Source organism: Orcinus orca, chromosome 20 (genome assembly GCF_937001465.1).
Source record: "Orcinus orca chromosome 20, mOrcOrc1.1, whole genome shotgun sequence".
NCBI lineage: Eukaryota > Metazoa > Chordata > Mammalia > Artiodactyla > Delphinidae > Orcinus > Orcinus orca.
The window spans coordinates 10,506,253-10,520,562 of NC_064578.1; the positions used below are offsets into that span (position 1 = coordinate 10,506,253).

The 14,310-nt window shown below is 38.5% G+C and overlaps 1 protein-coding gene across 1 annotated transcript in view; it reads left to right on the forward strand.

Annotated features, from left to right (window-relative positions):
• Nucleotides 1–14,310, forward strand: part of ADAMTS18 (ADAM metallopeptidase with thrombospondin type 1 motif 18) — a 157,645-nt gene that overhangs the window by 76,399 nt on the left and 66,936 nt on the right. Inside the window, exons 4-9 of the mRNA XM_033406432.2 lie at nucleotides 283–476; nucleotides 744–827; nucleotides 2,372–2,531; nucleotides 7,225–7,330; nucleotides 10,657–10,794; nucleotides 12,827–12,980. Coding sequence (XP_033262323.1) covers nucleotides 283–476; nucleotides 744–827; nucleotides 2,372–2,531; nucleotides 7,225–7,330; nucleotides 10,657–10,794; nucleotides 12,827–12,980 — 836 coding nt within the window. The remainder of the gene's footprint in view (nucleotides 1–282; nucleotides 477–743; nucleotides 828–2,371; nucleotides 2,532–7,224; nucleotides 7,331–10,656; nucleotides 10,795–12,826; nucleotides 12,981–14,310) is intronic.

Here is a 14,310-nt window from a genome sequence, read left to right on the forward strand (position 1 = left end):
CATCCGTCCGTCCGTCCGTCCGTCCGTCCGTCCGTCCGTCCATCCATCCATCCATCCATCCATCCATCCATCCATCCATCCATCCAACCTTCTTTTGAAAGAATCTCTCTTGACCATAGATTAGGTCCATAGCCCCAGGACAGGTACCAGTGGCGGCATTTATCAGGAGATGAGTGAAGTGTTGGTTACATGGTCTCTCTCCTCCCCTTGTTTAGATTTCTGTCTGTCTCCCCTGGAAGATCTCTGCTGATAGCCCTCCAAATGCTCTTCTGTTCCTTGTAGATGCCCCTAAGCCTCCCACAGAGGATACCTATCTCATGTTTGATGAATACGGGAGCGCAGGGCGGCCCAGAAGATCAGCTGGAAAGTCACACAAAGGCCTAAACGTGGAAACCCTTGTGGTAGCAGATAAGAAAATGGTGGAAAAGCATGGCAAGGCCAACGTCACCACGTACATTCTCACGGTCATGAACATGGTAAGGGAGATTATCAGGACCCCAACCCCCTGCCTCTCCAAGATAGCTAAGAATCATGGAATTCCCTCGCATGGGTTGAAGAGCAGGTGTAGCCACATGATTTTATTGAAAAAAATTAAATTTGGAGGAAATTGGCTTCATACCTACATGTATTTGGTAAAATCAAAACATACATGCTTGTATATATGTCTGATCTCCCCTGGCAGTTTTGGAAATTTTCCAATTTTGTTTCTTTCACTATTGTTTGATTTCAATTTGTTCCAACAGGTTTCCAGCCTCTTTAAAGATGGGACCATTGGAAGTGATATAAACATTGTTGTAGTCAGCCTCATTCTTCTGGAACAAGAACCTGTAAGTGCCAAACCTCATTTACTTCATCATTCATCCTGCCATTCAGAATACACTTATTGAACACCTACTGTGTGCCAACCCATGTCATTGTCATTAGAAGTTCAAATTGGAAAATTTCCAATTACCCTCAAGGAAAGTACAATCTGATAGGGTTGTGCATTTAAATTCTAAAACATCACAAAATAATTATTTATATATAAACATACAAAATATATATGCAATATATATTTTTCAATATACGGTGATATCCAATATGATTAAATGTGCATATATAATATGAATACAAAAGTAAAGTATGGATATTACGTTATATAAATATTATGGAAGCTTCGCAAGGCAAGTGCATTTGGTAAGAGCTTTAAAAGTTAGCTGGATTTTGCAAGTTGGAGATGCTGGGTAGGTACAAAGGGTATTTTGAAAATATACTGGAAATAAGTCATCTGAAAATTCTGGTGGTAAACCTACTGTCTCCCAAAACCAACCACCTTAGGTACTACAGAAACTGAACAAGGAATATTCAACTGCCCTTGACCTGCTTACAGTGAGATGCAAGACAGAACATATAATAAAGTGTTAAGTTGCATGGCGCCTACTGCTTTGTAGCGTTTTGATGTTGAAACTGTATTTTCTGAGGTGGGGATTACCAATACAACTATTTTTAAGTCCCCTGAGGCTTTTCCTCTCCATCTGTAACTCCAGTAATGAATGGACAAAGCAGAGAGTCAGAGACCAGAGAAAAATGAACCTAACTGCCCAGGTCTATAGCGCTACAGAGGTTAACAACGTATCAAATTATTCTTAGAATTTTGGAAGGGCAGAAAAGGTGTGTGTTGTTCGGGAGACCCTTCTGTCTAACCTACCACTCACACTTTGCCCAAGGACTCAAAGACAGCAACCTCCTAATTCACTGATAATTAAAGATTTTGCCTAAAAACGCTTTTGACCCAAGTCAATAGTTCTGAGAAAACATTTTGATAAAAATTATTTGAAGACTAGGTCCTTTCTTACCCTTTAGAATATTGTGGCTATTTGTTTCTTCATCCATTCAGCGAGCTTTCATTTTATTGGTTGACGGATTGTAACCTATGATGTGCCGAGCCTTTGGCTGGAAATTTTGACATGGGGTAAACAAGCTGTGGTCAGTACCTACCGTCCTCATGCTTTGTTGAAGAAGCCATGGAACTTTATCCCCATTAATTAATAATTATGTTCTAAAAGTAATAACAGTTCTATAAATACGGTACCAGCGTGAGATGAACAAAGGTGTTTCTAACTGATGCCAGTTTATTTGTTGTAGAAACACAGTTGGTCGTAAAGCCCACTACTGAAACTCTGTAGTAACTAGCAATACTGTGAGCATTTACCCAAAATATTTTTAGTTGTTTTTTTAACACCAGTATGTCCAGCCTTAGCTCAAATGTTTTCCTCTGCTGACCCTTCCCCCAGAAACAAGATGCTTCTGTGTGTGCCTGTACAAATGGAATGATGCAACATTCTCATCTCTGTGACAAATTCACACTTTAATTTGTGTGGGTTTCCCATAGGGAGGATTATTGATCAACCATCATGCGGACCAATCTCTGAATAGTTTTTGTCAGTGGCAGTCTGCCCTCATTGGAAAGAATGGGAAGAGGCATGACCACGCCATCTTACTCACGGGATTTGATATCTGTTCCTGGAAGAATGAACCATGTGACACTCTAGGTATGATATGAGCAAATGCTTCATGCACACCCATGTTAGCTAAAAACACAGTCTGGAAACTTTCCATTGGGTGGGTGGCCCTCAGGTTTCTTAATAAGGAGACTTAATCTGCACATTGTGGAGTATCTTCATTGTACCCTCTGCTGAATATTGTTCTTTTTAACTGAACTCAGTGTGGAATGGGAACCCCTTTACTTTATTCCTGTTGTGTTTTTCTTTAAACCTTTTGCTGATCCTTTAGGCATGAGATAAATTGTCATGTAACTACACAAGTTGTAGGTTATTCCATAAGCATCTTGACGGCAGAACTGGATAGCTGAAAAGAATTTGACTGGTCTCCGTGGCATTCAACTATGCCCCTAGGTAGCACGCTTCTTTTAGAAAGTTACTTGAACTTTGAAGCACTCAGCTCTTCCATATTTGTACAACACAGTGAATTAGAACTCTATCTTTCACATCTATATTATATTTTCTAGTATAGTCTGTTGCATACAGTAGGAATTCAACAGTGTTTTGAAATGAATTGATGCTCATCTAGATCGGGGTGGGCAAATGTTTTCTGTAAAGGGCAAGACAGTAAATATGTTAGGCTTTGCGTGTGTCACATAAGCCCTGTTGAAACTACTCACTTCAGCTGTATTAGTGAAAAAGACAGTATGTAAACAAGTGAGCATGGCTGTGTTCCAATAAAACTTCCTTTACTAAAACAGGCAGTGGGAACCATATTTTTCAGACACAACTGATAGTCCAGATTGATGGTAAAAATTTGGGGGTACTGAGAAAAGTTTACATGATTTACTCCCATTTTTTCCTCAAAATATATTTTTCCTTGAAGTGCTTTATAATCCTTCATAATATCTTAAAGATAAAAGTAGATTAGACTTTAATGGGCTTCCCTGGTGGCACAATGGTTAAGAATCCACCTGCCAATGCAAGGGACACGGGTTCGAACCCTGGTCCAGGGAGATCCCACATGCCGCGGAGCAACTAAGCCCGTGCGCCACAACTACTGACCCTGTGCTCTAGAGCCCGCGAGCCACGATGACTGAGCCAGCGAGCCACAACTACTGAAGCCCGAGTGCCTAGAGCCCATGCTCCGCAACAAGAGAAGCCGCCTCAATGAGAAGCCTGCATGCCGCAACTAGAGAAAGCCCGCGCACAGCAACGAAGACCCAACACAGCCAAAAATAAATAAATAAAATAAGTTTGTTTAAAAAAAAAGTAGATTGGACTTCTAGAATTTTTTATATTTTGTATTTTTCAAATTCTCTGTAATTGGTAAAGTAGCAGGATACAAAATTAATGCACAGAAATCTTTGGCATTCCTGTACACTAATGATGAAAAATCTGAAAGTGAAATTAAGAAAACACTCCCATTTACCATTGCAACAAAAAGAATAAAATATCTAGGAATAAACCTACCTAAGGAGACAAAAGACCTGTATGCAGAAAATTATAAGACACTGATGAAAGAAATTAAAGATGATACAGATAGATGGAGAGATATACCACGTTCTTGGATTGGAAGAATCAACATTGTGAAAATGACTCTACTACCCAAAGCAATCTACAGATTCAATGCAATCCCTATCAAACTACCACTGGCATTTTTCACAGAACTAGAACAAAAAATTTCACAATTTGTATGGAAACACAAAAGACCCCCAAATAGCCAAAGCAATCTTGAGAATGAAAAATGGAGCTGGAGGAATCAGGCTCCTTGACTTCAGACTATACTACAAAGCTACAGTAATCAAGATAGTATGGTACTGGCACAAAAACAGAAATATAGATCAATGGAACAGGATAGAAAGCCCAGAGATAAACCCACGCACATATGGTCACCTTATCTTTGATAAAGGAGCAAAGAATATACAGTGGAGAAAAAACCCACGCACATATGGTCACCTTATCTTTGATAAAGGAGGCAAGAATATACAGTGGAGAAAAGACAGCCTCTTCAATAAGTGGTGCTGGGAAAGCTGGACAGGTACATGTAAAAGTATGAGATTAGAACACTCCCTAACACCGTACACAAAAATAAACTCAAAATGGATTAAAGACCTAAATGTAAGGCCAGGCACTATCAAACTCTTAGAGGAAAACATAGGCAGAACACTCTATGACATAAATCACAGCAAGATCCTTTTTGACCCACCTCCTAGAGAAATGGAAATAAAAACAAAAATAAACAGTTGGGACCTAATGAAACTTAAAAGCTTTTGCACAGCAAAGGAAACCATAAACAAGACCAAAAGACAACCCTCAGAATGGGAGAAAATATTTGCAAATGAAGCAACTGACAAAGGATTAATCTCCAAAATTTACAAGCAGCTCATGCAGCTCAATATCAAAAAAAACAAACAACCCAATCCAAAAATGGGCAGAAGACCTAAGTAGACATTTCTCCAAAGAAGATATACAGATTGCCAAAAAACACATGAAATAATGTTCAATATCATTAATCATTAGAGAAATGCAAATCAAAACTACAATGAGATATCACCTCACACTGGTCAGAATGGCCATCATCAAAAAATCTAGAAACAATAAATGCTGGAGAGGGTGTGGAGAAAAGGGAACCCTCTTGCACTGTTGGTGGGAATGTAAACTGATACAGGCACTATTTAGAACAGTATGGAGGTTCCTGAAAAAACTACAAATAGAACTACCATACGACCCAGCAATCCCACTACTGGGCATATACTCTGAGAAAACCATAATTCAGAAAGAGTCATGTGCCAAAATGTTCATTGCAGCTCTATTTACAGTAGCCAGGACATGGAAGCAACCTAAGTGTCCATCGACAGATGAATGGATAAAGAAGAGGTGGCACGTATATACAATGGAATATTACTCAGCCATAAAAAGAAACGAAATTGGGTCATTTGTAGAGACGTGGATGGACCTAGAGTCTGTCATACAGAGCGAAGTAAGTCAGAAAGAGAAAAAGAAATACCGTATGCTAACACATATATATGGAATCTAAGAAAAAAAAAAAGATCATGAAGAACCTAGGGGCAAGACAGGAATAAAGACACAGACCTACTAGAGAATGGACTTGAGGATATGGGGAGGGGGAAGGGTAAGCTGTGACAAAGTGAGAGAGTGGCATGGACATATATACACTACCAAACGTAAAATAGATAGCTAGTGGGAAGCAGCCACATAGCACAGGGAAATCAGCTCGGTGGTTTGTGACCACCTAGAGGGGTGGGATAGGGAGGGTGGGAGGGAGGGAGGGAAGATATATGGGAACATATGTATATGTATAACTGATTCACTTTGTTGTAAAGCAGAAACTAACACACCATTGTAAAGCGATTATACTCCAATAAAGATGTTAAAAAAATTCTCTGTAATGCCTGTATTATGTCCTATGAAATAAGTTTATTTTAATAGTTCACCATTAATCACAGTCTTCAAAACACGGTGCATGACTGAGAATCAACCGTTTGGGGTATTGTTCCATAGGTTGGGTTTTTATGATGGAGGTGGTATACATTCAGTCATATTCTGAGCTTGGAATTTGCAAAGTGACATTTGATAGCCCAGTGCATTGTTGCTGTTTTGAAGAGGGATTCTGAGAAGAGGTAGTTTTATCAGTCAGTCAGAGACCAAAATATACGGAAAGGCTTGGAGAAACAAGTACAGTCATGTCAGGACATAACCCTAACAACTGGTGTACAAGTCACTTATTTAAAGCAGCATGTCCTATTGCAAAGAACATGGGTGTTGACTTTCGAATATGTCTGCACTTAAATCCTGAGTCTAGAGTTTATGACTGTGAGATCTTGCGCAAATTAATTCACCTTTCTGAGCCTCAGTTTCTAATATATAATTATGCACATGTAGATGTACACGAGGCATATAGGACAGTGTATGGTATTTAACTGCCATTTATTTAGCATTGATGATGATGGTGCCATGCACGATGTTTGCCTGCCTATACGTTAGGTTTACCAGATGACCCCACTTAACATCATGGCAGCAAGGTGGAAGCAGTCAATTCACAAGCATATATTTCATACTCTTGGGTACATATCCTTGTTCTCCTAGTTATGAAGACCCACACTTGGGAAGAAAGGCATTCAACACTATAACGTAGTTCAAGATAAACTCGAGAACAGGCTGGAATGATTTTATAACTGCTCCTAGGAGAAAAATAAAGTTAATCTGCTAACACTCTTTAGGCTTTTCCATGTTATCTGCTTTAGAAGAAAATGAGGGTGCGTCTCTTAGAAAATATACCTTGTTTTCTCTTAGAAAATACACCTTGAGCTTTGATGCTAATACTACCGTTAAGTGACTTTTTTACATTGGTTTAGCTGTCATTTTAGCAATTGTTCTGACCCAAATAATGAGCTTAGATCAGGCATATAAATACCCTGTGACTTGCTATCCATCCTGTATATAAAATGGGAATTACAATACTCATACTGCCTTCATACAGTTGTTAGGAGGGTCAGTTGATGACAATATCTTTTAAAAGCAAGAAAGTATTAAGTCCTACTCTTATCTATTTAGAGAGAACAGAGAGGCGTAAAACACCTTTAGTGTTTTTCTACCAAAAAAAGAAAATACATTAATCCTTTGAACTAAAACTGTACAGAACATTTTGAGGGCATCAGAAATGATCAGGTATCTGTGTGTGTTCCTTTTGAATTTGGGTTTGAAATTGCTCTTTCAACAGGGTTTGCTCCCATCAGTGGAATGTGCAGTAAGTACCGAAGTTGTACCATCAATGAGGACACGGGACTTGGCCTGGCCTTCACCATCGCCCATGAGTCAGGGCACAAGTAAGTGACCCCTTGATATACCACTTTATATGAAAACCAGTTGGGCGATTCATTGACATTCCTCTAATGATTATTACTGACCTGGGTAGAATCAACAGGATAAATCTTGTATAAAGCTTAGAGTAGTACTTGACTCTAAGGAGGGCTCAATCGAAGGCCAGTCATTGTCGAGGCTTTTGTTAAAGACATTTGATAGCTACTCCATGGTAGATTGTATGCATAAAGGGACTGCGAGTTATCTAATGGATCCGCTGGTCATTTAGGCATGTGTTTATTTTCTTCCAAGTTTTGCGGCAGTAAAGATACTTTTAGTTCATTATACTACAGAAATAGTCATGGGGACATGTCAATTCCTAGAATGTAATGACATGTTAATTGTTTAAAAACTTTTGTGTATGCTGGATATTCTTTTCCTCGGTGTCATTGCGTGTCCTTAATATTCTTTTAATTTAATTCTTTTGTGAGAGTAGGGTTAGAAAGGAGGAATAAGAAACCTAAGAGTAATGAGATGAATGTATTTTATGAAGCATATAACCTGGTACACATACAGTTCTACAGAGAATTTTCAAACATTATTTAAGCAGTAGCATCTATATTGGAATAAGCATACTGCTTCACAAAATGACTGTCTCAGAGGGTGTATGAGTTTAGGAGTGTATGTATGTGTGTCTTGTATTCAGCATTTATATTGAATGCTCGTTTTCAGAGCATTAGTTAATTTCTGACTTAAAAATAAAAGCAAACACGATCTGTTTCGCAACTATGATTTATATTTTGGTATTTTGGTATTAGTGTGTCTTGTGAGCTATTTATTATCTTCAGAAAATTTGAATCTTGACCATTACTGTTATCCAACAGTCACCCAGCATTTTATATCTATGCACAACTGCTTTTATAGCAAGATATGAATGAACCAATTTTATTGGAACAGTGGTGCAAAAATGCCCATTAGGCACAAGGTCCCTGATAAGTGCAGAAAATAAAATATCTAAATTTGTCTCACCAGCATGAGGTCCACATGAACCAGTCTCTCACTTTTAAAAAAGTATTGGCCTTTAGGGACTTCCCTGGTGGCACAGTGGTTGGGAACCCACCTGCCAATGCAGGGGACACAGGTTCGATCCCTGGTCCGGGAAGATCCCACATGCTGCGGGGCAACTAAGCCTGTGTGTCACAACTACTGAGCTTGCGCTCTGGAGTATGCGAGCCACAACTACTGAGCCCACGTGCCACAACTACTGAAACCCACGTACCTAGAGCCCGTGCTCCGCAACAAGAGAAGCCACCACAGTGAGAAGCCCGCGTACCACAACAAAGAGTAGCCTTCACTCGCCACAACTAGAGAAAGCCTGCGCACAGTAACGAAGACCCAATGCAGTCAAAAATAAATAAATTATAAATAAATAAATTTTAAAAAAAACGTATTGGCCTTTAAAAAATGTAATCATCTTTGGTCATGAGTTAAAGTTACCAAAATCAAAATCCAACACATTAGTAAGGAAAACCAAAGACATTCTCCAGGTGGGGTGAGGAGAGTCAGAGGTAGCAGGAAGAACAGATATAATGGAAAGTACATACTCAAATTCTAAATAACGTGGCCTAACAGAGTTACATTTTGAAACAGACAATTCATGAGATTTTGACAAGACTTTTGACATGTGCTAAAGAAAATGCATGTTATCTTCTAAAAGGGTGTTAAATCAAAGTAAATTAGAAAATTAAGAAATTTCAAGTTCAAAATTCAATTCAAACTTGGTTTTCTTATGTCCGTAAAACTACAGTGAAATGCTGATTTAATGAGCTTCTCCTCTTAGAGTAATGGCTTTGATCTCTCCCCACCTTATCCCCATTTCTGTGATTCTTACCCTTTCCTGTGTTGCTTTACATGTAAATTTCCTTCTGCTTTTGACTTTCACAAATATTTTTAGAAAGAGTGTCTCCCAAACTCACTCCCTTAGTTTCCTGGTTAGGTACAGTGATGAACTGAATTGGGCAAAGTGGAGGATGGGGAAATGCTTTCCCCGAGTGTGTTTTGAGGTTAATTAATACCTGTGTGTGAATCCGTCACCTCTAAAGCCCTGGGGTACTCACTGATAGGACCACAGTATACCACCATCCTACCATTCCTTGCCTGATAAATTGGGAGGAATGATGGGAAAATAGCTAGTTTGCAGACATGGGTCACAATAGGATCATATCTATGGTTATAATACAGTTGTTTATTTGGAATAGGCTACCTTCGAAGGATGGCTATATTGATAAATTATTATATCAGAGTAGCATGCTTATTTCCACAGAAATCCTACCTGCCTCTTAAAAATATGTTCTTAAGAGACACATTTTACTCCTCTAAATAATTAGGCTAAGAACAATCTAAATCAGTGATAAATTGGTATCCCTCCATTCTCTACCTCCAGAAAAAAGTCAGAAAAAGCTTTTTTGGGCCCTGAATTTTTTGGAGATGACCAAAGAAGCTTATTTTCCCATCCCCTTCCAATTTAATATGGCCTGAAGGAAGCTCTGTCTTTGTGGTGTGTGTATTCTATGTGCATATAAACTTTAATGTCACATTTATGCTACCAGTTAGGAGATTTGGGAGTCATTGAGTCACTGAGGTGTAATGTATATGATTTCTAGGTAAACCACCTAAAATTATTTTTACTCTGTTATTGCTAGAACCTTCTTTGGTGAAATAGACCAAATTAAAGTCTTCTCAAAAAATGCATTCAAAAGAAGTCCATCATGTGCCTTCAGTATATGGATTCAACCATTAATTTTCAAAGATGTTTATGGCTGTAGGTAGGGGAATTCAATTATATAAAGAGTCTGTGATTTCAGCAATAAAGTGATCAGCATTAGAAGTTTATATGTCACACTAATGCATAGAGTCAGTAAACAAGTATAATCAGCTTTTGTCTGTACTTACCTCCTACTCATTCTGAAGTTTCTTACCACAGTTCCATATGGGTGGCAAGAAAAAAATTTTTGCTGTTTGGAATAAAAGAATTTGACTGTCTCATCATTTTAGTTTAACTTGGAAATCTTGACCAAAATTTTCTTGCCCTTAAAATCTGTAGCACGTATGCCATTCTTTGATTTTGTGGCCAAGATATAATATAGAAAAGCCCTTAGCATTCTTTAGAATTTTCTACATGAATTTTACAACAATAGATAGTACCTCGTTTTGTCTTTCCCTTTTCTTACAATCTCAGTGACTCTGTCCCTCACTTGGGTTCCCTGATTCTCAATACATCTTTTTCTTCCTCTGCTTAAAGTTTGGGAAACGGGTTCCCAGAAGGCTTTCTGTTTTCTTCTTTGTGTTGTAGTTTCGGCATGGTTCACGATGGTGAAGGCAACCCCTGCAGGAAAGCGGAAGGCAACATCATGTCTCCCACGCTGACCGGAAACAATGGGGTGTTCTCATGGTCCTCGTGCAGCCGGCAGTACCTGAAGAAATTCCTCAGGTAACACAGACCAGAGCCAGGGGCGTTCCCAGGTTTGGAGTAGTGACCGTGAACGGTGCTCAACAGACATGAAAACAAATACTTGGTGGATTGATGACGATGATATTGTCATGATTATTGTTGAAGGTCTAACATTGTGCTAAGTGCTCCTCATATATTGCCCCATTCCATCCTCACGTCGATCCCATTATTATCCTCATTCTAGAGTTGAGGAAATTGAGTCTTAGGGAGGTTACTTGTGCTTAAGGGTCTATAGCTGGTAAGTTGTCAACATAAGCCTCACACTTAGGTCTGTTGTGACGCCATGGTCTGTGCTTAGAACTCTCTCTCCTCTATGATGTCCAGAGGTTGCTGGATATATTGCCTTTTTACTGTAACTGATTATTTTAATGTGATCAGTCACCTCAGTCATAAGAGTATTAAAAGTGCTAAAATGGTGCGCTTGTGTTACGGTGAATGGAGCCTTGTGTTGACTGGCTATTTTGTTTGAAATGGCCACGAGCTCGCTCAGTGTCCAAGAGACATCCAAAGGGCATGATGATAGCTACGTAAAATCCCTTCAATAACTCAAAACTCCTAGACTTCATTAGTAAAATGGGAGTTAGGAAGGTAGCACTGTTTGATTCATAGTAAATGATGACCACAAACTTGAAACTCTTGGAAATTTCCTTTGATTTTCTTAAATATTATATATATTTGACCATTTTACAACACTAGAGTTGTGGTTAAACATACACGTATTGCATTATTTTATATGTATGTAGATATAGCTTGTTTATGTTGACTCGTAAGAACACTCAGGTTCTTATCGCATCTCCCTTTGACCAGATATTAGGGAAACTAACCACGTTTCTTTGAGAATTCTTATTCCCCTGATACTTCTTGTTTTGAACTTGCGCCAGTGCATATTATTTGCAAATGTTTACAGAATTAGCCATACACACAGGCAAGGCTGATTCAATGGAAGGATGTCTAACCAAATGATGCCCCAAAGGACAGTAAAAAATGGACAAGCCTCTCGCTATGTGACTTTCGCACATAGAAGATTTTCTAATTCATTTTAAATTTATGATCCGGGGCCTGAAGTTATCTCTTCTATCTCATGTGAGAATGAAATCAATAAATATTATAAATCAAGGTCAATTTAGTATAGATTGAACTTCCATCATTTTTATGATATAGTTAAATGCTTTTTTGTGTATAATAATAATCACAGCAACAGAAGCTAACTTTGAATGCTTCCTGCGCTGTGGTGAGCAGGTTACATTGTCTCGCTTGATGTGTTAACAACTCTTATGGAAGTCTAATTATGTCAGTAATGAGATGTATAAGAGTTGATCTTGATTGCATGGTTGACTAGGACCCCCATCTGTCTGACTCCAAAATGCCACATAACCACCATACTGTTTTACCTCTCAGTGACATCCTAGTTTAATTATTTAAGTAAGTGGAGATAAGGTGCTTTCTATGAAAATCCATCCCATTAAGACTGATTTTTTTTTTTGCTCAACACATCCTTTCTCCTGATTCCCTGATTTGTTTCAAAATCTTTTCTGTTTTTTGCTCATAAAGATTATTTGAGGTAAAATACATCTTTGACCACTGCCCCATTGTCTGTAAAAAACACAGCGTGACTTTCAACTCTTTGAAGACAAGTAACTGTCTCTAACTAGTTTATTTTGTAACTTGAATACTCACCACAGAGTAGGCACTCAGACAAATTTGTTGAACATTGTTGAATGAGACTATTGGGGAAAGTTTTCAGATGTACTGACTTCTCCCATCTCCTAGTAGGTCAGGCCTCACAAGCTGGATGGCTATAACTTCCAGTACCATGTACAAAAACCCTTTGCAGTTGTGTAAATTTCATCTTCTTAGACGGGACAGGACTCACTCTTTTAACTTTAAGCATGTACCTATTTCTTTGCCGTGTTACATTTTTCTTCACATGAATGCCTTCAGAGGTATGTTGTTTTGTGTGGCCAGATGACAGATAGACATGGTAACTAATAAGGATGTGTTATCACTGCAGTACACCTCAGGCTGGGTGTCTGGTGGATGAGCCCAAGCAAACAGGACAGTATAAATATCCGGACCAACTACCAGGACAGATTTATGACGCTGACACACAATGCAAGTGGCAATTCGGAGCCAAAGCCAAGCTATGCAGCCTTGGTTTTGTGAAGGTATGTTTGCTTGTGATTTCAAACTTACGTTAAGATTCTATCGCGTGTCTGTGTATCTACCAGAAGTATAAACATTTGGTTTGCTGAGGCCAAGGGTTAGAGTCTGGGTTATCTCTACAATGTCATCTGTTTGGCATGATAATTAAGTGGCAATTTTACTGTCAGTGAATTATCCAGGCTTATCCCCTATAGACCGTGCCTGGTTTAAATACCATCTGACTGCGTCCTTGGAAGAAAATTCCTCCTCTGTAGACAAAGATTTTATCACAAGTAGTAAATCTAGATACAGTAGCTTTTACCTACTGCTCGTAACTGTTTTTGTTATCATTGTTTCATATTCCCTTTTAATGTAATTCATATAAGATCATCACCACCTCAGAAGACATACATATGCCTTTTACAGTAATAGGACCATGATCATTGGCAGCTAACTTTTCTTGTGTCTTGAGTAATCTTAACACTTCTTTTGTATGTATGTTGAGTAATCTTTTGTTTTTTTGAGTATCAAGGTGTATCTTGAGTAATCTTAACAAAATTTTTGTGTCATCTTTCATTCAAGAAAGACTTACATGTTTTGTAAATAAGTTGATTTGTATCATTTCTTTTAGATTCCGCATATAAGCAATATCATATGATATTTGTCTTTCTCTGTCTGACTTACTTCACTTAGTATGATAGTCTCCAGGTCCATTCATGTTGCCACAAATGGCATTATTTCATTCTTTATTATGGCTGAGTAATATTCCATTGTGTATATATACCACATCTTCTTTATCCATTCATCTTTGCTCTACACCTGAAAGTAGCACAACATTGTTAATCAACTATACTCCGATATAAAATTAAAAATTGAAAAAAAAGAAGGACTTACCTTTCTGTGAAAAAGATATATGGGAAGACGCAAAAGTCCAGGACGTAGAAATGAGAGAAGCATGGTTCCAACTGGTTGACAACTACATCACTGACCATCTCAACATCCCTAAAAAGTAGAATCATTTTTAAGTTGGTTAATTCCTAGTATCCAAAGAGAAACGTGGAAATTCTAGGTATCTGGATACATGGAAATTTTGGAGATTTATAGCTCCTCTTCCCCTCTCTATTTCTATTCCTTCTCCTCCTCCTTTCTTCTCCCTCTTCCTTTTTGTCCACCACCATCACCACTACCATTACCACCACCATCAGCAACACCACCGCCATCGCTATCACCATCACTGCTGTCCTCCGTCACCACCATCCACCGTCACCCCCCAGCAATTGCCAAGTGAGTGCTCCACATAAAGCATTACACTTAGAGACTTATTTTACTTTTCCTGAATCTTCACAAAAACCT